Raw genomic sequence first — 27,269 nt, forward strand, 5'->3', positions numbered from 1 at the left:
ACTTTTTGCTCAACTGAACTATCTGCTCAGTAATTTCCTTTTTCTTGAAAGCACTACAATCACTCCAGATCTTCGACTGGTGTGCCCTTAAGGGCTGACTTAACAGTAGTTGGCAGGTTTCTAAGTGCGGAAGAGTTCTTCAAGTTGACACATCTCTTTGTTTTATATATCCTGACTCCTAGGGACTCTCTGAATTTCTAGATGTGGGGCTGTATTATTTAATCTAGTCTGTTAAAATACCAGGAGTAGGTTAAAAGGTTTCAATGTAATTTAAACTGAAATTTTTAGAGGAGAAAAATATACATATATATACACGCAATATGTATATTTATTTATTTATTTAAAACAGAACAATGTATACAGAGGTTGGTAGTTCAGTTGTCTGAAAATAACTATCCCTAAAGCTCCCAAGGACCTATAGGCAAGATGTGCAAGTTCCAGTTTGATGAGATATATTCCTTCTTCTAAAACAGAGTACTTTCAGCTTTTTTTTTTTTTTTTTACTGTTAACAGTAATATATACAGTAAATAGAGTTATTCACAGTATAATATTTTACTTCATGATACACCCATATACAATTTAAGTAAAACAAACAAAATTTACTAAACATTATACGAGATGCATTCTATTTCTTCTTTTTTTAAATGCTGGTCAAGAACCGCTAAATTTTGGTCACTCCTACAATTTAAAAAACGCTGTTCCAGAAAAATCACAAAGATCTAGAATTCAATCCTTAATAAAAATGACTTCAGCAGATATTAAGGATGCTCTGAACTTTGCTCTTCCAGTGTCATCCAACTGCTCATCTTTAAAGTTGCCTTTCTAAGCTTGTGTTGATTGTATCTGTCAAAATTCCACACTAATGATCTGCCAACAGACTGTTCTGAAGGTACACCACCACAATGGTAACATCGTAAATTTGTGCACACAGCCTCTGGGATGCTACATAGGATCCAGAAATAGAGGTAGGACTTGAATTTACTGCATTATTAAACCCAATAACATAACTTGCCAGTTTTGGGGTTTTTAATGGTAAACTTCATAAACCTGATCAACTCTTCAAACAGGACTGAATTTTGCATATACAGTATTTCCCCCTTTTATCTGAAGTTTCAAATACCTGTGGTCAATTGTAGTCTGAAAATATTAAATGGAAAATTCAAATGAACAATTCCTAAGTTGTAAATTGCATGTTGTTCTGGGTAAAGTGATAAAAATCTCATACTGCCCTGTCTAAAGGTTGTGAATCAACCCTTTGTGCAGCATTTCCATACTGTATACACCAAGCTTGTCCAACCCACAGCACAGGGACATGTGTGGCCCAGGACAGCTTTGAATGCGGCCCAAGTTTGTAAACTTTTTAAAACATTATGAGATTTACACACAGATCTATTTATTTATTTATTTATTTATTTATTTATTTATTTTTAGCTCATCAGCTATTGTTAGGCTAAGTGTATTTTATGTGCGGCCCAGGGAAGCCAAAAGATTGGACACCCCTGAGACTATCCAGCTGTTTGTCACTTAGTAGCTGTTTCAGTTACCAGATCAACTGTTGCAGTAATGCAATGCTTGTATTCTTATTTAATGACCCCAAAATACAAGAGTAGTGCTGGTATATTGTTATAATTGTTCCACTTTATTTGTTATTGCTGTTCATCTCTTACTGTGCCTAATTTATAAACTAAACTTTATCATAGGTGTGTACATATTAAAAAAACAGAGTATATTTTGGGTTTGGTACTATACAAGGTTTCAAGCATCCACTGGGGAATCTTGGAAGATATCCCTCAAAGAAAATGGGGGACTACTGTACAATACCTAAAACCATTAGACTTAATTTGATTGTGTTCAAATGAACTCACTCTCCTTCTCAAATTTATTATATATCTCAATTACAGTAAAAAACTAGGGCTGGGCACGGTGGCTCACGCCTGTAATCCCAGCACTTTGGAAGGCTGAGGCAAGTGGATCACGAGGTCAGGAGATCAAGATCATCCTAACACAGTGAAACCCAGTCTCTACTAAAAATACAAAATATTAGTCAGGCATGGTGGCAGGCGCCTGTAGTCCCAACTACTCGGGAGGCTGAGGCAGGAGAATGGTGTGAACCCAGGAGGAGGAGCTTGCAGTGAGCCGAGATCACGCCACTGCACTCCAGCCTGGGCAACAGAGCAAAACTCTGTCTCAAAAAAAAAAAAGTAAAATTAAATAAAAAACTAGACAGGTGGCTGGGTGTGGTGGCTCACGCCTGTAATCCCAGCACTTTGGGAGGCCAAGGTGGGCAGATCACCAGAGGTCAGGAGCTCGAGACCAGCCTGGCCAACATGGTGAAACCCTGTCTCTACTAAAAATACAAAAAATTAGCCTGGCATGGTGGCTCACACCTATAATTCCAGCCACTTGGGAGGCTGAGGCAGGAAACTCGCCTGAACCTGGGAGGTGGTGGTTGTAGTGAGCTGAGATCGTGCCACGACTCCAGCCTGGGTGACAGAGTCAGACTCTGTCTCAAAAAAAAAAAAAAAAAAAAAAAAAAAAAAAAAATAGGCTACCCATCTCTCTCCATTTACGTAAAGGTATACATAAGAAAACATAAATTTAACCTCTATGCCGCATCTAGGCTCCATCCTAAATTGCTAATATAGGTAAATGGAAAGATGACACCTACCTTCAGCCAATGTTAGGGCTTCCATGACTTTAACAGGAAGAGAAGATCCAAACGTTTTCACATCATAGTTCACAGACTCAGTTATGGAGTGGTGTGGGAACATTCGTGTTGGTGTTCCTCTAAAGAAAAAAGTCTAATTACCTTACTTATAACTTAAAATTTTCCATTATCCTAATTATTTATGTATGTATTTTCACAATAAGGAGTTCTTTAAAAAAATTAACACTGGCTCATATTTATCATGTAATTAAATGTAATATTTTTCATGTAAAAAAAGGATTTAGGAAAACTTGGCTTCAATTCCATATGCTCTAGTAATAAAATGCATGCCTGTGTTCACCTAAACTCCTTATAATTCTGCCTCTTTAGCTGTGAAATAAGGCTTAACTAGACCAGTGTTTTTTTCAAAAAGTGGGTCGTTTTGCAGATCTCAATCAATATTTTTGAAAGACAATATAAAACATCAGCTTTTACCATATGTTGTGGTCAAATATATTTTACAAATATTGGCTTAGATGAGATTTAAGCTCTCATTTGGCTTTAGGGTTTTAAGAATCTACCAGATATGGCCAGGGCAGTGGCTCATGCCTATAATCTCAGCACTTTGGGTGGCTGAAGTGGGAAGACTGCTTGAGACCAAGAGTTTAAGACCAGCCTGGGCAACATGGCAAGACCTTGTCTCTACAAAAAAAAATTTTTTTTTTTTTTTTTGAGACGGAGTCTCGCTCTGTCGCCCAGGCTGGAGTGCAGTGGCCGGATATCGGCTCACTGCAAGCTCCGCCTCCCGGGTTTACGCCATTCTCCTGCCTCAGCCTCCGAGTAGCTGGGACTACAGGCTCCCGCCACCTCGCCCGGCTAGTTTTTTTTTGTATTTTTAGTAGAGACGGGGTTTCACCGTGTTAGCCAGGATGGTCTCGATCTCCTGACCTTGTGATCCGCCCGTCTCGGCCTCCCTAAGTGCTGGGATTACAGGCTTGAGCCACCGCGCCCGGCCTGCAAAAAAATTTTTTTAATTAGCCAGGCATTGTGGCACCAGCTTGTAGCCTGGGCGACAGAGAGTGAGACCCTGTCTCTTAAAAAAAAAAAAAAAAAACTATCAGATCTGTACAACCAAGCAAGAAATCAAACAGGTTATGAGCATCAGCTGTTACATGGTCTTCAACAGCAGATATCAGAGTAAAAACTTTATTTCCTGCTCACCCTCTTCTTAACATTTAGAATACTGTAAAGCCACCAGAATAAGTTATTCTGTGTCTTATGAGAATTAAATGAGGAGATGCACATACAGAATGGCTGAGGGCTTCGTTTCCTAACAGAGGATAACAAAGGTTTTTCTTCAAATGATCACCAGAAAAAAGAGATTTAAACAAAACAACACACACAATAAATAAAGTACGCTTTTATTCTCCAATTTTTCGTAAAAGGAATAGAAAACAATGCCAAGATCAGCACTTTGTAAAGTACTTTTCAAAATATGCCAAAAAAAATCAAAGATACGGTGTATTCTTTAAAAACCACTTCTCCTTTAAAGTACTGCAAAATTTTACAGATAAATTTTAACCATAATTTCAAGACACAATACTCGGTGTTTTCCTGCAGCGAAAAATTCATTTATTATAGATGAATTCAGAGAAAACTATGCAGAAACACGTTATCTTCTAAAGTTTTAGGTTAATTATGAACATGGTGTGTGTTGGGGGGTGGGGGGAAGGGTGTGTGTGATTTTACTGGTGCTCCAAACCAGCAGTTTTAGTAACTAAATTACCACAGTACTCTTATCTTACTTACGTAAAGCCTTTTCCCTATAATTTACCTAGAAAGTTAAATTCAGTAGCTAGAAACCCTTTAATTACCAATCATCAGATACTAATGTCAGTTGGTATGTTAGGCATTAAACAATGATCTTTCAGGGTTGCAGGTCCTCATTATCACCATCACTTTACATCTGCATCGTGGCAATTCATACTAACTCCTCTGGCTCAGGTGACATATATTATCGCCATTTCACAGATGAAGAAAATCACGAGTGACTTACGCCAGATCACAGCGGTAGTAGGTGGGAAGTGGGTAACCACGGATGCGAATCCGGTTTGTACTTCACTTCTGCACAAAGGTATTCATGAAAAATGCAAAGTGGGGAATCAACTCAAAAAGTGAAGCAGGTATGACCTGCAAGAGTGGAAAACGTCTATTTTCCAATACTCTGGCATTCTCTTCCGCCGCCCCCGGTTCCGAAGGCGTCTGAAGACACTAACCGATCCGGCCCACTGCGGCCGGTGAGCCCGCTGGTTGCCAGACCCAAACCAAGGAGATCACTTACCGCGAGCTTAGCGAGCTACGCCGGCCCACCGGTGAGAAGAGCACTGGGGAGCTGACTGCAGACCCCAGGGGCAGACCCTTCCTGCTGGCCGTCCGGGGCGTGGAGCCGGGCCCGAGTCCGGCCAGGGGGCCCCTTCGGGACCCGGGACCCGGGGTCCGCGGAGAAGGGGCGGCTGGGAACATGATTCGAAGGAGCAGCAACTAGGACCACAAGGGATCCGGCCGTCGGGTTTCAGAGCGGCCTGCGCGCGGAGATTAAACACTTAAGGGGAGGGATGGCGCGCAATGATGACGTCAAATGCAGTGGCTCCCGCGGGTTGCGGTCGGAGCGCTGGCTGGGGCGTGATCGTGACGTTAAGGGCAGCGCCCAGCCCGCTGGGGAGGACGGGAAGGCGGCCGGTGACCCCAGATCCAGAACCGTTGGAGTGCAGAGCTTCCAGGGACGTGAAGCTGCAAAGCCAGGCCTCCTTCTTGACTGCGCCTAGTTGGAACTGGCCCTCCAGCAGCTTGAACGCAGCCTCTTTTCACACCTGAGCCTCTTGTGAAATGAAAGATGTTCCTCAGTCCAAGCTGAGGACGGAGAAAAGCCGTAAAGCTGACACTGGTATCGCACTGTGATATTTGCTGTTTTCTAGGTTTGCCATTTTCCCATTCAACTTTGCACAGTTTCATCCACGCTAGTGACGCCATAAATCCGTGTCTCTAACCTGGATCCAGCTCAAAACCCCCAGACCCCTATCAGCTCCCTAGGGGACACATTCACCTGTAAGTCCTGCGGCCTCCTCACAATCCGCTTATGAAAAGCGCATTCATGTTTTCCTTTAGGACCCCTCTCCTGCCACCATCTCTGTTCCAGCTTGGTAAGACTGGCCAGTTGTCCAAGGCAAAGAGAGGAGCTCTACAGTCATCCCTCACACTTACCTCCACCCTAAGATCCTGGTATACGTTGTAGCTCCTACGTATCTGTGTTAGATCACACATTTGCACCGCCTCTGCTCTGGTTCTGGTACTGTTCTTCAACCACTGCGTAGCCTCTTTACTGCCAGCGGGAGGGAGTGGGAGAGACGAGAGACGGGGAGATGGTTCCTTATCTGTGTCTAGTCTGACTCCACTCTATCTTCTCGCTGCCAACCCAATGAATTAAGGCAAACCTAATGCTGCTCTTGGGCCTGTAAATGCTTCAGTGGCTGACCATTGCCAGTAGTTATTTGCTAAGCTCCTTTGCAAGGTCCTATGTGATCTAAGTCTGGTTGGCTTTTCTGTCCGTGTTGTACTTCCACCACTTCCCACTTGTACTCCACATTCCAAGAACTTAAAAACCCAAATCCCCCTCCAATGCGCATGTACGTGTTTCTTTCACCTGGAATGCACTCGGTGCCTTGTTGGTCCAGAAGGCGCCTATCTTACGCATCAGGTCAGTTCTGTGCTGCCTTCTCAGTGAAACCTTCCACAGGATTAGATAGCCCTTATCCTTTTTGTCTTCTCCTCTCCTTTGTGTAGACTGTATTTTTATCCTGCATAATAGTTTGTTTTCATAACTGTCTCTCAAGTACCTCCTTTTAAATGTCTTTTAAAAGCAGCAGGAGCAGTGACTTTGTTACCTTTGTGGCACACAGTAACAGACATATAGTAGACTTTCATTCAACACGTGTTGAAATAAGGGAATGGTTAAGTAAACATTGATGTATCCACATGTGGGAGACCACAGTGTGGGTGTCAGTTGCTGACATTCCCCTGGGAAGCCAGTCATCGATCTATGCATGTCAGTGGCATCTGAGCAGTTACCTTGCTAAGGTTCCATAGGCTAGCTGCTTTACTCCTTCTCCAACCTGGGTGTCTAATCCAACTTGGCAGCTTGTTGAGTCTTAGGGCTCTGAGAGCCCAGTGCATTTCCCTCCTGTTTCATTCTTACAAGGAGGGGTGTGAAATAGGCAATAAAGAGTATTATTAGTAGTTGTGTCTGAGAGGATTGGTGGGATCAATTTTATTCTTGTGCCTTGTTGGACTGGTTAGTGGTTTCCCCACCATCCTATTGTAAAAGCTGTTGTTTGCAGGAGTTAGAATGACTTGCTGGCACCTTTGAGCAAGAACTTTCCTGGAGTCCAAATGTATGACTTGAAGGATAGTGAGCAGACAGCACTAAAAGTCATCCATTCGTTATGGATTTGGTGAGTACCTACTATTTGTCAGGCTATGTGATAAGTGCTAAGGGTTATAACTAAACAAAGCCCAACGGGTCCCACCCTCATGGAGATTACAGACCAATGAGAAAGACAGACACTGAAAAAATGAACACAAATATCCAGCTACAAGCTGAGATGTGTACAATGAAATAAAAGAGCAAAGTGTATGAGAGAGAATCACTGGGGCTACCTATTTTTGGATGGAGGTCTATAAAGGCCTCTGGGAGAAAAGGACTTTTAACCTGAGACATGAAGCATAAGAGCATACGAGGAAGAATATTTCAGGCAGAGGATCCTTGGCCGAAGGTCCTGAAGCAGCAAAGGACTTGGTGCATTCTAGGGAATTTATTTATTTTTATTTTACTTTATTATTTTTCTAGCGATTGGGTCTTACTCTGTTGCCCAGGCTGGAGTGCAGTGGCGTGATCAAAGATCACCACATCCTTGACCTTCTGGGTGTCAGTGATCCTCCTGCCTCAGCCTCAGAGTTGGGACCATGGGCATGTACCACCACACCTGCCTATTTTTTATTTATATGTACATTTTTAGAAATGGGGTCTCGGGCCGGGCGCGGTGGCTCAAGCCTGTAATCCCAGCACTTTGGGAGGCCGAGACGGGCGGATCACGAGGTCAGGAGATCGAGACCATCCTGGCTAACGCGGTGAAACCCCGTCTCTACTAAAAAATACAAAAAACTAGCTGGGCGCGGTGGCGGGCGCCTGTAGTCCCAGCTACTCGGGAGGCTGAGGCAGGAGAATGGCATGAACCCGGGAGGCGGAGCTTGCAGTGAGCTGAGATCCGGCCACTGCACTCCAGTCCGGGCAACAGAGTGAGACTCCGTCTCAAAAAAAAAAAAAAAAAAAAAAGAAATGGGGTCTCACGGCCAGGCACAGTGGCTCACATCTGTAATCCCAGAACCTTGCAAGGCTAAGGTGTGGGAGGATGGCTTGAGGCCAGTAGTTCAAGACCAGCCCCGGGGCAACATAGCGAGACCCTGTCTCCCCAAGAAACTTTATTTTAAATTCTAAAAAAATACAATTTAAAAAATGGGATCTTGCTATATTTCCCAGGCTGGTCTCAAACTCCTGTGGCCTTAAGTGATCCTCCAGCCTCAGCCTCCTGAGTAGCTGGGATTAGAACCAGGGACTTTAAACAAACAAATCAACCTGAAAGACTAAAAGTAAAGGAAATTGGAGAAATAAGGAGAGACTATGAAGGGCCTTTAGGCTCTGTCAAATAAGATCCTAGAGAACGCCGGGCGTGGTGGCTCACGCCTGTAATTCCAGCACTTTGGGAGGCCCAGGCAGGTGGATTGCCTGAGGTCAGGAGTTCAAGACCAGTCTGGCCAACATGATGAAATCCCGTCTCTACTAAAAATACAAAAAAATTAGCTGGGCATGGTGATGTGCACCTGTAATCCTAGCTACTTGGGAGGCTGAGGCTGGGGAATTGCTTGAGCCAGGAAGGTGGAGGTTGCAGTGAGCCGTGATGGCACCACTGCACTCCAACCTGGGCAACAGAGCAAAACTCTGTCTCAAAAAAAAAAAAAAAGAGAAAAAAGAAAAAAATCCTAGAGAAAACAGATGGTACCCTCAAGCTAGGTAGTTAAAAGAATTTAATAAAGGAATGTTAGAGGCTGGGGGCGGTGGTTCACACCTGTAATCCCAGCACTTTGGGAGCCAATGCGGGCAGATCACCTGAGGTCAGGAGTTCGAGACCAGCCTGGCCAACCTGGTGAAATCCCGTCTCTACTAAAATACAAAAATTAGCCAGGCGTGGTGGTGCGCATCTGTAATCCCAGCTACTTGGGAGGCTGAGGCAGGAGAATCACTTGAACCTTGGAGGTGGAGGTTGCAATGAGCTGATATTGTGCTGCTGTACTCCCACCTGAGCGACAGAGCGAGACTGTGTCTCAAAAAGTAAATAGGCTGGGCGCAGTGGCTAACACACGTAATCCCAGCACTTTGGGAGACTGAAGCAGACAGATCACAAGGTCAGGAGTTCGAGACCAGCCTGACCAACATGGTGAACCCCCGTCTCTACTAAAAATACAGAAATTAGCCAGGCGTGGGGTGGTGCACGCGTTTAATCCCAACTATTCACGAAGCTGAGGCAGGAGAATTGCTTGAACCTGGGAGGCGGAGGTTGCAGTGAGCCAGGATCGCGCCATTGCACTCCAGCCTGGGTGACAGGGCAAGACTTCCTCTCAAAAAATAATAATAATAAAATAAAATATGTGCCATGGTGGTTTGCTGCACCTATCAAATCCATCACCGAGGTATTAAGCCCCACATGCATTAGCTATTTTTCTGATGCTCTTCCTCCCGCTACCCTCCCGAAGATGTTTTTTTAAGATGGTAACAGTGGCCGGGTGCGTATCTCACGCCTGTAATCCCAGCACTTTGGGAGGCCAAGGCGGGTGGATCACGAGGTCAGGAGTTTGAGACCAGCCTGTGGCCAATATGGTGAAATCCCGTCTCTATTAAAAATACAAAAATGAGCTGAGTGTGGTGGTGCACACCTGTAGTCCCAACCACTCGGGAGGGTGAGGCAGAAAATCGCTTGAATCCAGGAGGCAGAGGTTACAGTGAGCTGAGATTGCGCCACTGAGCGACACAGTGAGACTCCATCTCCAAAAAAAAAGAAAAAAAATACAAAAATTAGCTGGGCATCGTGGGTGCACAACTGTAATCCCAGCTACTCAGGAGGCTGAGGCAGGAGAATCGCTTGAACCCGGGAGGCAGAGATTGCAGTGAGCCAAGATTGGCCACTGCACTCCAGCCTGGGCAACAGAGTAGAAAAAAAAAATGGTAGCAGTTCATATTGAAAAGGCTGTGGGGAAACAAGCACTGCTTACATATCTATCTGGTGGGACTGTAAAAGTACAATCTTTTAAGAGGACAATTTCTATCAAAAAGCCTTATAATTACTTGGCAATTTCACCTTAGAAATTTATGTGAAAAAAATCAAATAACAAAGACAATATTGTTTATAATAGTGAAGGAAGTAGAAAGCAACATAAATGGCCAACTATAGATTATAGTGCATCCACATTATGGAAAACTGAAAAAAAAAATACTAAGGTCCTGAGTCTGAAAAAAGAAAGCATTATGAAAAGCTATATTTAAAAGAATACATATGGACGTGAGTAATGAACACTTAATGATGTAGGAAAATATTCGTGCAAATTTTCTAAAAAGCAGTTTGGTTAAAAATAGTATGTGCAGAGAATTAGGTCAAAGTTGCAGTTACGTAAGATGCATAAGTCTAGAGATCTAATGTACAGCACAAGGATTATAGTTAACAACATTGTATTATATCCTAAAAATTTGCTGAGAGATTTTATATACTCTTTCCTCAAAAAACCCCAAACAAAGCAACTATGGACGATAATGGATAGGATAATTTGCTTGACTATAGTTTACTATGCATACACATATCAACATCATGTGCACCTTAAATATATAGAATAAAAAATAGTGTGTGCAGTGACAGGGTTTAGGACCTACCACCCCAAAATGTGGCACCTTGGCATTTGAGAACACAGTAGAAGTAGGAAGATCATTCTCTGACCTTCTTCCACCCTTCTCCCCTAAAGCAGGTCATAAGACCCTCATTTGAGAGATGCCTTCCCCATACCTGCAGGAAAGAAACACCCTTATCTCTGAAGACACAGGGCCACAGAGAAGAGTCTGAACAAACAGGCTTTACCAAGTTCCCCCAGTTATTACCATTAGATCAGACCTTTGTCCAGTCATACCTTTCCGCAAGTTGTCCACTCATCAAACCTAAGCATAAAAATGCACAAGTTTCCCTGTTTATTTGGGTCTTCATTTCCAAAGGCTCCTATGTCACGTTAAACTTTTAAATAAGTTTGCATGCTTTTCTCTTGTGAATCTGGTTTTTGTTATAAGGGCCTTAGCCATGAACCTAAGATGGGAAGAAAAGGTATTTCTTTTCCCCTACATGCAATATAAGTGCATTTAAATTTTATTAAAATAAATAGAAAAATACCTCCCCAGTGTAGACATGTGTGTATGTGAGGCGCCCAGCCAACTTGTGGTTCCACTTGGAGATGTGCCTCTCCTCTGTATGTCCTTCCCAAAATATCACCTTTGCAGTTAAGATCAAACTTTAATTTATGTAGGACTAACAACTGCAGTCGACAATAGGAAAGCAGCCAGAATGATTCCCTGCCGATGTGGTGGAATTACTAGACTCCCATTCTCACAGCATGGTAATTAGTGTGTTAAAATGGAGAGGCACAGGAACAATGAAGAACACATATGGAAATTACCCACACCCAGTCATTTTCCGGGCACTCATCTAATCCTGTCAATGGAACTTTTTGAGATGGCTCTAAATTTCAGTGTGGTTTAGAAGTCCTTCAAGTAGTGCAGAATTTTTTCACTATCTCTGGCATCAGTGAGGTTTTCTGTCAGGCACCTCAGCTTGTACGCCATGTATTCTCTGTCACAACTCCTCCCCCTTGTGGCTGTAGTGTAAAAGCAGCCGTAGACAATTCGTACGAGAAGGAGTAAGCTAAAAATTTGAATTTCATGATTTTTTTTTTTTTTTTGAGACAGAGTCTCGCTCTGTTGCCCAGGCTGAAGTGCAGTGGTGTGATCTCGGCTCACTGCGAGCTCCGCCTCCCGGGTTCACGCCATTCTCCTGCCTCAGCCTCTGGAGTAGTTGGGAATACGGGCGCTGGCCACGATGCCCGGCTAATTTTTTTTTTTTTTTTTTTTTTTTTTTTTTAGTAGAGACGGGGTTTCACCACGTTAGCCAGGATGGCCTCGATCTCCTGACCTCGTGACTGCCCGCCTTGGCCTCCCAAAGTGCTGGGATTACAAGCGTGAGCCCGGCCAAATTTCATGTATTTTTAATGTGTCATGAGATATTCTTCTCTCGATTTTTTCTAACAATTTAAAACTGTAAAAACTATCCTTAGCCTGCAGGCTATACAAAAACAGCTGTTTGCCAACCCTTGCACTAGCTTTGTGAGGGGGGCACAGTCGGCACCTAGCACAGGACCTAGCAAAATCGAAGATGCTCAGTAAATGTTTATTGAATGAATTCAGTGGACAGAGATGACCAGGAAAACCCCATGATGCCTCAGAAATACGCTCCAAAGGAACATTTACAATGCAGTTTTCATATAATTATTTAATCTATATTTGTTTTGTAACATTTGTACTGGTTTTCGCTTATTTATTTACTTTTGAGACAAGGTCTCACTCTGTCTCCCAGGCTGGAGTGCAGTGGTGCAATCTTGGCTCATTAAAACCTCTGCCTCCCAGGTTCAAGCGATTCTCCTACCTCAGCCTCCTGAGTAGCTGGGATTACAGGCGTGAGCCACCATGCCTGGCCGGGGATTCATCTTATTTTATAAAACTGCCAAAGCTTATCAAAAATAAACTAAAACCAGGCCGGGAGCAGTGGCTCACGCCTGTAATCCCAGCACTTTGGGAGGCTAAGGCAGGCGGATCGCTTGAGTTCAGGAGTTCGAGATGAGCCTGGCCAATATGGTGAAACCCTGTCTCAACTAAAAATACAAAAAGCAGCCTGGCATGGTGGGGCACGCCTGTAGGCCCAGCTACTCGGGAGGCTGAGGCAAGAGAATCGCTCGAATCCAGGAGGCGGAGGTTAAAGTGGCCAAGATCGCGCCACTGCACTCCAGCCTGGGTAAGAGTGAGACTGTCTCAAGAAAAAAAAAAAAAAAAGATGAATTCCCAAAATGGAGCCCTACTTTTATAAGAGTGCACTTAACAAGGGTTTGACCTACAATGGTTTAACTTGTGATTATTCTTTGAGAACCTGTCAGGCCCAGGGTCAGGGGAGACCTTGCACATAGAGACAAGCCTGGGAGGGTATATAACAAAATGCTGAGCTCAACAATGTGAACATTTTCTTTTCTTTTTTTTGAGATGGAGTCTCACTCTATCACCCAGGCTGGACTGCAGTGGTGCGATCTCGGCTCACTGCAACTTCTGCCTCCTGGGTTCAAGCAACTCTTCTGCCTCAGCCTCCCAAGTAGCTGGGATTACAGGTGCCTGCCACCACGCCCAGCTAATTTTTTGTATCTTTAGTAGAGACGGGGTTTCATCATGTTGGCCAGGCTGGTCTCGAACTCCTGGCCTCACGATCCACCCGCCTCAGCCTCCCAAAGTGCTGAGATTACAGGCATGAGCCACCACACCCAGTCAACAATGTGAAATTTTATCTTCACATGGAGGATTTCAGGTAAATTTTCTTTTTTGCTTATTTTCTAAATTGTTTACATGAAGATACATATCCCTTCAAAGGCTCCATGGAATAAGACAAAAGGTAGTATTTTCAGCATAGCTTTGAGCTGGCCTCTGCCTATCTCACTAATATCTTGTTTCACCACTTCTTGCCTGAAACTGTATGTCATTAATGCTGAATTAATTCACACCTTGCCTATGCTTATTTCCTCCTCTGTGAAATGGGGAAGATAAATATTTGTCTAAATTACAGGCTTGTCAAAGTATCAAATGTAACATACAAACACTCTGGAGACAAAAAAGTGATACCAGAACACAGTGTTACAACTACACCTCTTTATGGTGCCTAGCTGCATTCTTGTTATTAATTTTCCCCTGCCTTACCGCTCCTTCAAAACTAGAAGTTCCTTGAGGGCAGAAACTGTGCCTTCCTCATCTATCATCAACTTCACAGCACAGTGCCTTGTCCCTGATGTGGGTAGGAGATACTTATTTACTGCAGTGAAACAACTCAACAGAATATTTGTAAGTAGGAAACAAGTGATGACATTAACAAACTTGATACGGAGGAATGAATGGAACTTTTAATTACAACATGTTTTTCTATATGTGTAATGTTAGTCTTTTCTTTATTCCTGAATCTCTGCAGCCAAATTCTAGTAAGAAACAATGTAGTGAGAAGTTTTATAAGAAATGACAGACTGCATCTTTGGTTCCGGGGTCATTAAAAAAGAAAAAAAGTGAGACACAGATAAAGTTCACTATAAATTTTAATCTATGATATAAAATATTACCTAAAGATATAATTGAACATCATGTATCAGAAAATAAAACATAACAATGAAATGCAATTTTGTAAATACTTCTATGGCACAAGGATTATTTTCCTCAGATTCAACCTTGAAATTGTGTTTTGTTTGCTTTCTGAAAATCACACTTTATAAAGAATACAAGTAGAGCTTGTTAAAAATGATTGTCACAGCTGTACTGTTTACTAATTCAAAGAACACTACATTCATTCATATCAATTTTATTAATTATGAAGAATAAAATATAATATTCCATGCTTTTCATGAAATAGTAGTTTCTTCTTCCAGTCTAATCAGGGAACTAATAAATGCTTAGTTCATGGGAAAACTTCCATTTGATTTCCATTGGCTTAATTACTTCTTAGGGTCTAGCCTCATCAATGGAGAAAAAGCACTTTTTCTTGAGGCAACAGCAAATTAACAGCACTGATACAAAATATGGCAAATTGAATGGTTGTAGCATTGCTTTAGGAATTTTGAGAGTATAAATAAAACTATAACCATAAATAAAAGGGCTTCTTAATATCTTCTTTTCAGGAGAGTGATACATTCTGAAGGTTTCTTGTTATTCTGTTGAATAGCAAGGACTTCCAAACTTAAATTTCTTAAGGCTGAAAATATTCCCCAGATTTTAGCCTTATTAATGAAATTCCAAAAGTATTCCAAAATAAGATTCAATTTGTCTTGAAAATATAAATTTGTAACAGATATCTTTCAAAATACATGCCTTCAGACAACTTAAATGCAAAAATCATTCATTGTTAATAATACCTAGCAGTTCATGCCTTGCTTCCCAAAAGTACTCATACAAACATGTGAATTTAAAAAAGACATTTTCCTGTTCAAAAAATAAAGCTTCTGCCCTTTTAAAAACTTGTCAGGCTTTCATGTGCCACAATGTTGAAAACTGCACATATTCAAACATAGTTCCCACAGGAACACATATTCCTCAACTCTCACACCTTTGAAGACAAAGGAGACGGGCAATAGAAATGTTCCCTTCTTTCCAGCTGATGTTAAATAGTTAGGTTTGCTTCACGAGATTATCAGAATAAAGGGTTAAATTTTCATTTTCTATTACTCTATTTAGTAAAATTAGACTTAAAAGTAGGTAGAATACTACCAGAAGAATTACACAGTGATTGGTAAACTGGCCTAAAATAATCAGGCTTTTTATGTATAATTCCCTTTTTAAAGTTGTCATTTGACAATAGCTTTAATCTTTAACAGTAGGCAAAAGAAAATGAGGTGCCATGCTGTATTAATTAAAATATTCCACAATAAAAGAAAATATAGAACCTGAAAATAACTTCAGTGCTATAGACATTGAAAAAGTTACAATTTTTAAAACTCTGAATAAAAAGATCTTGAGAACAGGTACATTTCAAAACAATATTTTACACACTTTGGAAAAAAATAGGTATTTTTCAAATAACTTGATATATGGTTTACATATTTCATACAGTCTTGAGTTTTTTTTTTTCTGTAACACTGTTTTGCATTAAAGTCTCTCATGTTGTTTACCAGTAATTGTTTCCTTATGCTGAAATAAAACTTTGTTTGTTCATTAGTTTTCTGTATATCCCATTTGGTTTTGAAAGCAGCTCTTCATGTTTTCCATATTCAGTAATTTTTCCTTGGTCAAGAACAGCAACCATATTAGCATTCTTAATGGTAGAGAGACGATGAGCAATAACTAACACCGTTCTTCCATCCATCAGTCGATCTAGAGCTTCTTGAACAAGGTGCTCATTTTCAGCATCTAGCGCACTGACTCAGGAGCATACATGAGAAAGCAAAGACGTCAGTGACACCTACACTACAGGCTCATGTGCTTCCTGATACACACACTGCAGCCCTTCCTGAGCAATGAATTTTTACTATGATCAAAATTTCAATTGTTTGGGACTTTCTGATCTCCATAAAACTATACTGTAATATAAGGAGAAAAGCATTCTGCACAGTTACGGCTTACAGAGTGATTGGGATTGATGGCAACCATGTCTGAAGTGGACCTAGAACCCTCAACTAGGACTCAGACTGCCCACTCCTTTTCAACTGTCACTATTAATTCAGCCTCCCTCACTTTAAAGTAAAGGGGGAAAAAAAAGCATTTTCAGTTGTATCACTTTGAGGTACAGAATTAAAATGTTTTGGTGAAGAATAATTTGGTTTAATACACATAATCGCATATATTATTAAGATATCCTCACCTGGTTGCTTCATCTAGGAGAAGAATTTTGGGATTCTGAAGAAGGAAAAAAAAGGAAAAGATAAAACAATTTTACTGGAAAAACACAAACTCTCAGCAATAAAAAGGAATAAAATTCTGACACATGCTACAATGTGGATGAGCCTTGGAAACTTATGCTAAGTAAAAGAAGCCAGACACAAAGGATCACACAGTGTATGAGTTCACTTATATGAAATGTCCACAACAGGCACTTCTGCAGATTGGTGGGTACCTGGGGCTGGGTTCAATGCAGGAAATAAGGAAGGGGAGCTGCATGGCTCCTAAAAAGTAGAGAGTCCCTGGGGTGGGGGAGGTGATGAAAATGTTCTAAAATTTAGATGATGGATGCACAACACTGAATAAACTAAAAACCAATGAATTATATTTTTTAAATGGGCACATTATGTAGTATGTGAATTATATCTCAAACTGTTATTAAAAACCCCACAAATTATTAAGTGTCTGGGATAAGTACATAAATGAAAGAATTAGGGACTATTTTAAATGATCATCAGAGTAATCACTAGACCAGCTAGCGTTTATAGCACAGTTTTATCCTGCTGGTCAGTGAGATGGGAATCTAAAATGAGTAAGGTGGCTGGGCCTGGTGGCTCACGACTGTAATCCCAGCACTTTGAGAGGCCAAGGCAGGTGGATCACCTGAGGTCAGGAGTTTGGGACTAGCCTGGCCAACATGGCGAAACCCCATCTCTACTAAAAATACAAAAAAATTAGCCGGCCTGGTGGCACGTGCCTGTAATCCCAGCTACTCCGGATGCTGAGACAGGGGAATCACTTGAATCTGGGAAGTGGAGGTTGTAGTGAGCCAAGCTTATACCACTGCACTCCAGCCTGGGTGACAGACTGAGGCTCTGTCTCAGAAAATAAATAAGTAAATAAATAAATAAATAAAATGAGTAAGGCTGGGTATGGTGGCTCACACCTGTACTCCCAGCACTCTGGCAGGGTAAGAGGGGAAGACTGCTTGAGCCCAGGAGTTCAAGACCAGCCTGGGCAAAATAGCAAGACCCCATCCCTACCAAAAAAAATGTTTTTTTTAATTAGCTGGGTTTGGTATGGTATGTACCTACAGTCCTAGCTCCCCGGGAGGCTGAGACAGGAAGATCACTGAAGCCCAGGAGGTCAAGGCTACAGTAAGCCATGATCACACCACTGCACTCCAGCCTGGGTGACAGAATGAGACCCTGTCACAAATTTAAAAATTAATAAGATAAAAATAAAATTAGAAAGATACAGTCTATAACTTTCAAGGTCCTGCTTATAATTTAGAAATAATAAACTAACTTTGGGAGGCCGAGGCAGGTGGATCATTTGAGGTCAGGAGTTTGAGATCAGCCTGGCCAACATGGTGAAACCCCATCTCCACTAAAAATACAAAAATCAGCCTGGTGTGGTGGCATGCATCTGTGATCCCAGCTACTTGGGAGGCTGAGGCATGAGTATCACTTGCAACCTGGGAGGCGGAGGTTGCAGTGAGCTGAGATCGTACCATTGCACTCCAGACTGGGTGATAGAACGAGACTCTCTGTCTCAAAAAAAAAAAAAAAAAAAAAAAAAGAAAGAAAGAAAAATAATAATAATAAAAAAGAAAAGCTAACATGTAAGATTAAAAAAAAAACCACTAATCTGATGTCGATAAAACATTACAATTCTAGCTTTGCAAATGGAAAACACACACCCTCACAAAAAGGTGGCTACTAGTCTTCATATATTATTCACAATAGCCCCAAACTGGAAATGACCCAAGCATTCATCAGCTGGTGAACAAATCAACAAATAGGGATCCATCCATACTACTCAACAGTAGAAGGGAATAAAGTACTGATACAAGCTACAAATTGGAGAAATCTCAAAAACACTCCACCTGTACTAAGTGAAAGAAGCGAGATGCCAAAAACCATATATTGTCTGATTCCATTTATCTGAAATGTTTGGAAAAGCAAATCTAGACAGAGAGAAAGTAGATTCATGGCATCCTGGGGCTGAAAACAAGGAACGACTGCCAGTGGGCACGAGAGATCTTTTTAGGGTGACGGAAATGTTCTGAAACTGGACTTTGTGTGCAACCAACTCCGCAAATTTACTAAAAGTCACTGGAGGCCGGGCGCGGTGGCTCAAGCCCGTAATCCCAGCACTTTGGGAGGCCGAGACGGGCAGATCACGAGGTCAGGAGATCGAGACCATTCTGGCTAACAGAGTGAAACCCCGTCTCTACTAAAAAATGCAAAAAACCAGCTGGGTGAGGTGGCGGGCGCCTGTAGTCCCAGCTACTGGGGAGGCTGAGGCAGGAGAATGGCATGAACCTGGGAGGTGGAGCTTGCAGTGAGCTGAGATCCGGCCACTGCACTCCAGCCTGGGTGACACAGCAAGACTCCGTCTCAAAAAAAAAAAAAAAAAAAAAAAAAGTCACTGGAAAGTACATTTAAAATAAATGAATTTTACATATGTAAATTCCACTTCAGTAAAGCTGCTTTAAAAAAAAAAATCACCTATAAGTCTGAGGAGAACAGTTGTATAACAAAGGGAAGGCTATTGCTTCCTTAAAAAGAGAATGCCTGCCTTTCAGCTAAAATGGCTCTTCCCTTTCCTTCTAGGAATCTTGCCTAAGTACTTCAAGTCTGTACTATTCATTTTAGCAGCTGATTACAGATTGTACAAATATGCATACTTGTGCTGTTTTATATTTTGCATTAATAATCACTGTTTCACTGGCTAGAGTGTACGCTTCTTGATGGAGGGTCCATGTGTTACATTCTTCTACCTCCAACAACCTTAGCACAGTACTGGGCTCATGATACCTAAGAAACACTTCTTAAATTCGGACAATACACTACACTAATTTACCTTTCACCAGAACTGTCACCCTCCCCCTCCAAGAAAAAAAAAACAGAAAAGGAAGAAGATAAATACTAAATTACAAATTACAAGGTCCCTAATAAAAATAATCCCTAATTTTAAAAACATCCAAGTTGCTTCAGGCTTACCTTTAGCAGAGCACGGGCAATTGCAATCCGCTGTTTCTGCCCACCTGACAAAGACAATATTTAAAAAAAGAAAGCCTTAACAAAAAATCTTAGTAATAGGCTTTTATGATAAACCATATAGCAATTTGAAGGTAAGCTTCTTCTAGTTAGTCATAGCTGACACAGATAGACCAGAAACTTATTTTAAAATACAGGTTTAAAATATATCAATCCCAAAATTAATAATAACAATTATTATCATAGCCAACATTTGTTGAGGACTTCCTATATACCAGGTATTTTCTTTTCTTTCTTTATTTTTGAGACAGGGTCTCGCTCTGTCACACATGCTGGAGTGCAGTGGCGTGATCACTGCTCACTGCAGCCTCAATCTCCCGGGCTCAAGTGATCCTCCCACCTCAGCCTTCCAAGTAGCTGAGACTACAGGTGTGCACCAACACACCTGGCTAATTTTTGGTAAAGATGGGATTTTGCCATGTTGCCCAGGCTGGTCTCAAGCTCCTGGGCTCAAGCATTCTGCCCACCTCAGCTTCCCAAAGTGCTGGGATTATAGGTGGGAGCCACAGTGCCCAGCCAATACCAGGCATTTTCTATATGCACTGCATGCATTTATCTCATTTAATGTTTTTATTTTAAATAATTTCAAACAAGGTCTTGCTCTGTCACCCAATTGGAGTGCAACAGCATGAACACAGCTCATCGTAGCTTCAACCTCCTGGGTTCAAGTGATCCTCCCGCCTCAGCCTCCTGAGTAGCTGGGAGCCCAGGCCCATACCACCACACCTGGCTAATTTTTAAAATTTTTTGTAGAGACGATCTTGCTCTGTTGCCCAGGCTGGTGTCAAACTCCCGGACTCAAGAGATCCTCCTGCCTTGGTCTCCCAAAGTGCTGAGATTGTGAGCCACTGTGCCTGGCTAATCTTTTAAAAAAATCCTATGCCATAGACCCTATAATTTTTCCCATTTTACAAATGATAAACTGAGATACAAAGTAACATGACCAAGATCTCACAGTTGGTACGTAATGGAACTGAGATCTGAACCTACACAGTGCAAGGGGTATGCTCTTAAAAGCATGTAAAGATCTATGCTGTTCATCGCTACACACACTTCCTCCCTAGCAGAATATCCAATGTAGCAAGGAAACCAGAAACTCAAGATATTTGCAGGTTTCCCAAGTACACTTGAAATGTCTGGGAGCAAAGGACATCAATGGTGCTGAGACTGATAATTCTAATATTCCCACATTATAGCAGTTATTTTTTATTTTTATGTTTTGAGATAAAGAGTCTTGCTCTGTCTTCCAGGTGGAGTGCAGTAGTGCAATCATGGCTCACTGCAACCTTTCACTCCTGGGCTCAAGTGATTCTCCTGCCTCAGCCTCCCCAGTACCTGGGACTACAGGCAGTGCCACCATGCCCAGCTAACATAGCACTTATTCTTTACGATGTTCTTTTTTCCCCCTCCTCTAGAGGAACAAATAGTAGTATGTGTGTATGTATGACACTGAAAATTACAGTAGGCCACTCTAATCCTCCCTGTCTTTTTAAGCTCAAATTCTACTAAAAGTGAGGGAACAAACTGGAAGTAGGTGTGGGAGAAGGTGGGATGGAGTTGAGTCAGCAGGATCTGTGTTGATTCCCTCCCTATCTTTGTCTCACCCCATCCTCCCTCCTCTTCTCCAGGGACGCTACTCCTAAGTCACACTTGGAAAGTCTCAGAGTGCTCACTCCTCCCAACTTACATTGTTTATAAAACCCAATTCCACTTCTAGGGATAAAAAACATTCCTTTTTGGTTGATTTTATTGGCTGAAGATACTTATCAACAGCAGTTGCTGGACATCATTTTATTTCATATAAGAGAGGTTCATCCTCTACATCTGAGGTGTGTGGTGCTGCTAAATGCTGCTCTCAAACAGGAAACCAGTGCACACAAGGAGAGCAGTGAGGAAAACCCTCTCCTGAGCCTCTGATTGGTGAGGATGCCTGAGTGCCCTGAGGTATGTCCTTAGAGCAGCCTGCTGATGGCTTAGGTCCCCTGTGAGTCATCTGTGGTGCCAGTCAGCACACTGGGAATCTATTACTAGGTGCTCTGTCTTCCTCCCAGAAAGTAAGAGCAGACTGGAACCTCTGGTTACTTCACTGAGAAACAGAGCTGGAGGATCCTACCAGAGGGAAAGACATGCAGAATCTGTTTCAAGGAAGGTGATGTGCTCTTGGGACAAGCCTCATACTTCAATGTTCAATAATTTCACCACAAGCAGTTTAAACTGGTTTTCTGCCCCGTTTCTCAGATACATTTCAGAGATGGAGTAGCAGTTCACTTTTACACAGCAGAGAGGAATTCTACTCCTGGAACATCTCAGATCTATCAAAGATGCCCTTTCATCTACTGCTTATGTATGTTTTTTAATCATATACAATAAGCTTAAAACCCTTTTGTTTTATATTTTCTGTGGTCTAACTTCAAATGAAAAGTTTAGCATTGGAAAAGACTATTGTTTCAGTCTAATCTGCCAGCCTTCACTGTGATAAGGAGGCACCCACCCTCTGCTCAAGCAGAGACAAGGAGTTGTTGTTGTTTTTTTTTTAAGACAGGGTCTCTCACTCACTCTGTCACTAAGGGTGGAGTAGTGGTGCCATCTCAGCTCACTGCAACCTCTGCCCCGCTGGGCTCAAGCAGTACTCCCACCTCAGCCTCCTAAGTAGCTGGGACCATAGGCGCACACCACCACACCTGGCTATTGTTTTGTATTTTTGATAGAGAGAGAGTCTCGCCATGTTGCCCAGGCTGGTCTCGAACTACTGAGCTCAAGCAATCAGCCTGTCTTGGCCTTCCAGAGTGCTGGAACTACAGGCGTGAGCCACCGTGCCTGGCCAGGAGCTTGTTATCTTGCAAGGAAACATTTCAATATTTGTATGGACAAAAAAAAAGTGTTTAGCTGAAAATTTATTTCTCTTTAAGTTCTACTCATTGGTTCCATTTCTGCACTTTAAAGAAATACAAAGTAAGTCTTTTCTCTCCTCAAAATACGGCACCCATAATGTGATCCAGAATGATAGGTGTGGTCTGACATCACAGGGAACCGCTTACTTTGCCTTACAGCTGTGAGTCCATTCAGCAAATTATGGCCCACAGGCCTGACCTGAACCATGGCTTGTTTTTGCACGGCCCTCAATCTAAGAATGTGTTTTACATTTTTAGAGTTGTTTAAAAAACACACACACACAAAGAAGAATGTGTGACAGCAATCATATGTGGCCCATAAAACCCACGATTCTTTTTTTTTTTTTTTGAGCCAGAGTCTTGCTCTGTGTCCCACGCTGAAGTGTAATGGCACGATCTCGGCTCACTGCAACCTCTGCCTCCTGGGTTCAAGCAATTCTCATGCCTCAGCCTCCCGAGTAGCTGGGATTACAGGCACCCACCACCACGCCCAGCTAACTTTTTGTATTTTCAGTAGAGACGGGGTTTCACCATGCTCACCAGGCTAGTCTTGAACTCTTGACCTCAAGTGATCCACCCGCCTCAGCCTCCCAAAGTGCTGGAATTACAGGTATGAGCCACCGTGCCTGGACAAAACCCACAATATTTACTCTCTGGCTCTTTAAAGAAAAGTTTGTCAAACCCTGGTCTAGTATGTAGGGAGTAAATAACTCTTTCAATTTCAGCTTTGTTCCTGATGCACATTCCCTGACTCCCTGGGCAAATCATCCTGCCACTTCTTATCTTATTTTCTTTAATTTTTGAGGGTCTCAGGTTGCAAAGCACAGTTTTTTTGTTTTTTTTTGTTTTGTTTTTTCCAGATGAAAAAAAGCTTGCTGTGGCTGAGTACTACTCAGAATTTTTGGAACACATATGGAGTAGAAAGTGAAAAGAAACACTGGGGAGTTTTCCACATGTAAGAGAGCAAGTGGTAAGGCTAATTTCAAAAACTCTAAAGATGAAAACCTAATTAGAAAATAATACTGCAATACAGAAACATGTGGGCTGGGCACAGTGGCTCATGCTCCAGCACTTTGCGAGGCCAAGGTGGGCGGATCACGAGGTCAGGAGATCAAGACCATCCTGGCTAACGCGGTGAAACCCTTTCTCTACTAAAAATACAAAACATTAGCTGGACTTGGTGGTGGGCGCCTGTAGTCCCAGCTACTCGGGAGGCTGAGGCAGGAAAATGGCATGAACCTGGGAGGCGGAGCTTGCAGAGAGCTGAGATCGTGCCACTGCACTCCAGCCTGGGAGACAGAGCAAGACTCCGTCTCAAAAAAAAAAAAAGACAAAAAACAAAACAAGAAACATGTGTAAAGTTCTTTGGATATAGAGATTTTGCTACAAAGCAGTAAAGAAATGCACCTGAGAGGAGAACACCCTTTTCTCCAACCACAGTGTTGAACCCTTGGGGGAAATTCCGGATGAAGGCCACTGCATTGGCCACTTCAGCCACTCTCTGGACTTCCTCAGCGGTCACAGAGGAAGGGTCATCAGCACCATAAGCGATGTTCTCAGCGATTGAGCAAGAAAACAAAATGGGTTCCTACAAATTGGAAATAAAACATATCACGAATTTCAAACAGACTTCCAACATGTCTAATAAATTGAGACCTAGCAGTCTTTTTTAAAATTTATGTTTTGCCATAAACAGGATTTTATCATCTGGAGTTCTCACCATGCTGCAGACAATGAGACCTCACAGCAGGTGCCCGCGAGGCACCTGGCACATCGTAGGAACTTCATAAATGTCAGTCCCCTGCCTTAGGAATCAGGAGGCACTGGGAGACCCCGAGTCCCGCTGCATTTTCCAGCTGCCTGCCTTCCGCTCAGGACAAAGTGGGGAATCCATCCCCATCCATTACTTTTTGAAATACACACAAACCAGATAGGAATAAATAATTCTGACAGAACTGTATGAAGTAGTCCTAAAAAATAAGCAAACTTCCAGGCTCTTTTCTCCTTCCCTAATAATATACACCACTGATGTCCCTACACTCCTGAGCACCCATCACTGCCCTCACCCAAGTGGAGTGGGGAGAGGATGAGCTAATTACAAAGAGAGGTTCAGAAATGGGGGGAGGCTCAGGTTTGTATGCTGTGTGCACAGCCTGTTCAATAAAAATTAAAACAGCTGCAGCAACATTTCCCTGCCCCAAAGGGTCTTGTGAAAATGGCCTTATCAAAGTGACCACATTACATTAACACTCTGCTTTGAAATCTGCAGCTTCTTTGCAGGGAGGACTCTGGCTCTTGCCAGTCTTTGATCACTTCTCCCTGAAACTCATTATGCAGAATAGTAGACTGTGGCTGGTGATAAAAATGGGAAGTGGGGAAGAATCAATAAAAGCTAAAAAAGAGTCAATAAAATCTTCTATCATTTCCTCCCCATCCTCTAGACTATCTAGTAATGGCAGTCTCCAGCTTTCAACAAGTCAATGCTTTGCTCCTGCTCAAGGGTTTAGGGTTTTCAGGAAACAGTGCTACTTGCAGACCTAAGCAACTTGCCATGTGAGATGAGCTTAATACATCCCGAAGACTTCCACTGCTTCTCTCTTGAGAAGATCGAGACAAAAAAAAAAAAAAAAAAGTAATTTTAAAAGAAAGTGAAATAGAAATGGAAGCCTCTCTTCTTACCTGACTCACTGTCCCAATCTTGGATCTCAGCCACACTGGGTTTAGCTGACGGATGTCATGGCCATCAAGACTAATAGTTCCTTGTTGAGAGGAAAGGAAAGAGTCACTGAGTGTGATGAGGCTGATGATCAACACAGAAAAGATCCAGTGGGAAAATTCCAGACTCATTTTTTAAAGATGAAAATGTATGGAAAACCTCCAGATGGACTCTAAAACTAACGTATTTCATGGCATTTCAAAGCTAAAAGGTTCTTTCTGGATTGTCCAACTTATTGCCTCCCGATAGTAGCTGGATGACTATCTCACCTAGTCCATCTGTCCAGCTTGCCTTCCTGTACCCCGGAGGTTGGAGGGAGTTTTCCCAAAACTCCCTAGAACTCCCTAGTGACTTAGGATTCCACCAATAAGATGCACTTGTGCAAAGCTTTAATTAAGAAGGGAGGGACAAGTCATGAGGTGTCCACTTGCTGGCAGGAATATTGGCAGAGGTGGCACAGTTCTGAAGCTGGTACTCATGATGGCAACTGCCTAAATTTGCAGCTTCCTGACCATGCCAGTGTCAGCAGCTACCCTGAAGGCCTGGTTCTGGGGTGGAGTTCTGGGAACTGTCCTGGACGTACAATCTAGAATCTATTTTGTCACCCCTGCCAGTGATTTTTGAGCTCTTTTATTACTCCTTAAAATTATCCCTTTCTGTATAAGCTTAGTTGGTGAGGAATCTGTTGTCTGCAACTAAGAATCTGGTCGATACCATGGCAGAGCTTTTAAATAATCAGACGCTATCTCTATGACTTTCAGTAACATAATTCTTCACATTGAGAGTGCTCAACAATACTTGGGGATGATGACAACAGTGACAGCATAAGAAATGCCATTTCTTCTCAGTTAATGTTGTGGAATTATAGGAGCCAGGGGGAAACTTTCACAAACTGGCAAAAACTTGAGGTCTTTGATGAAAAAGCACAGAGCTCTCTATAGACTACACGTGGCAGACATTTAACTGCAGCTTGCTTTGTCCTGGATTTATTCATTGTGATGAAGCAACTAGAGACTCAGTATTTTTACTTAAATTACAGCAACCTAAATAGGATTGTTTTTTGTCTTTTTTTTCCTTTTTGTGGAGAACAGGGCCTCACTATATTGCCCAGGCAGGTCTCAAACTCCTGGGCTCAAGCTATCCTCCCACCTCTGCCTCCTAAGAGCTGAGATTACAGGTGTGAACTACTGTGCCTGGCTAACTAGGATTTTTTTAAACTCCAAATTTTATAGCAAGTCAATGGTGAATCAAGAAAGTAATTCCAGAGGCAAACAGTATATAGTAAGTCCCATTTTAACACAGGTAGTGATTCCGTGGGTCAGGATTTGCAAGTCACATATTTATCTGACATGTAACCAGCTCCCACATTATTTTAACCAAAAAGCATAAGCACAAAGACACAAAACATTCTTTTCATTTTGTAAATTAAAGAATTTTTTTTTTTTTTAATAGAGACAGGGTCTCATTATGTTACCCAGGCTGGTCTCCAGCTTGTGGCCTCAAGTGATCCTCCCACCTCAGCCTCCCAAAGTGTTGGAATTACAGGTGTGGGGCTCCACATCCGGCCAAAATACTCTTCTAAATTCATGATTTGATTTTTACTAAGAGTTGTTTGCTTGCTGATATTGTTGTCTACTACAGGGAAGATATAAAGAAGTAAAATCATGACAATCTTTGCTCTTAAAGATCTTATAATCCCGTTAAAAATAAAATAAAAACCAGAATGAGAGAAATCATCCATTACGAAAATCCCTACTAGCTCAAAATAGTTTCAATGGAAAAGTTACATAGAAGCGAATCACTGGCCGGGCATGCGGGCTCACGCCTGTAATCCCAGCACGTTGGGAGGCCAAGGCGGGTAGATCATGAGGTCAGGAGATCAAGACCATCCTGGCTAACACGGTGAAACCCCAACTCTACTAAAAATACAAAAAATTAGCTGGGCGTGGTGATGGGTGCCTGTAGTCCCAGCTACTCGGGAGGCTGAGGCAGGAGAATGGCGTGAACCCGGGAGGCGGAGCTTGCAGTGAGCGGAGATCATTCCACTGTACTCCAGCCTGGGTGACACAGTGAAACAAAAAGAAGCGAATCACTGATTGCCAAGTTAACTGTGTTATAATAAGCACTCAGTGGGTCACAGGC

At 42.3% G+C, this 27,269-nt stretch overlaps 2 protein-coding genes and 1 long non-coding RNA gene across 4 annotated transcripts in view; 1 reads left to right on the forward strand and 2 right to left on the reverse strand.

The window, feature by feature from the left end:
• NUP133 (nucleoporin 133) overlaps positions 1-5,308 on the reverse strand; it is a 71,617-nt gene extending 66,309 nt beyond the window's left edge. Inside the window, exons 1-2 of the mRNA XM_010374032.1 lie at positions 4,990-5,308; positions 2,670-2,788 (exon numbers count right to left, since the gene is read on the reverse strand). Of these exons, the coding sequence (XP_010372334.1) occupies positions 2,670-2,788; positions 4,990-5,171 (301 nt within the window). The 5' untranslated portion in view covers positions 5,172-5,308. The remainder of the gene's footprint in view (positions 1-2,669; positions 2,789-4,989) is intronic.
• A 45-nt stretch (positions 5,309-5,353) lies between these two features.
• Positions 5,354-10,878, forward strand: LOC104670694. The gene is made up of 3 exons (XR_749169.2): positions 5,354-5,592; positions 7,043-7,156; positions 10,773-10,878. It is a non-coding gene; the product is annotated as an uncharacterized LOC104670694 (long non-coding RNA).
• Positions 10,879-14,168: 3,290 nt separating this feature from the next.
• Positions 14,169-27,269, reverse strand: part of ABCB10 (ATP binding cassette subfamily B member 10) — a 43,447-nt gene continuing 30,346 nt past the window's right edge. For both annotated transcript variants that reach the window (XM_010374033.2, XM_030935289.1), the window contains exons 9-13: positions 25,091-25,170; positions 23,819-23,999; positions 19,464-19,507; positions 16,439-16,473; positions 14,169-15,995 (exon numbers count right to left, since the gene is read on the reverse strand). In XM_010374033.2, the coding sequence (XP_010372335.2) occupies positions 15,764-15,995; positions 16,439-16,473; positions 19,464-19,507; positions 23,819-23,999; positions 25,091-25,170 (572 nt within the window). In that variant the 3' untranslated portion in view covers positions 14,169-15,763. The remainder of the gene's footprint in view (positions 15,996-16,438; positions 16,474-19,463; positions 19,508-23,818; positions 24,000-25,090; positions 25,171-27,269) is intronic.

Source organism: Rhinopithecus roxellana, chromosome 8 (assembly GCF_007565055.1).
Source record: "Rhinopithecus roxellana isolate Shanxi Qingling chromosome 8, ASM756505v1, whole genome shotgun sequence".
Classification (NCBI taxonomy): Eukaryota; Metazoa; Chordata; class Mammalia; order Primates; family Cercopithecidae; genus Rhinopithecus; species Rhinopithecus roxellana.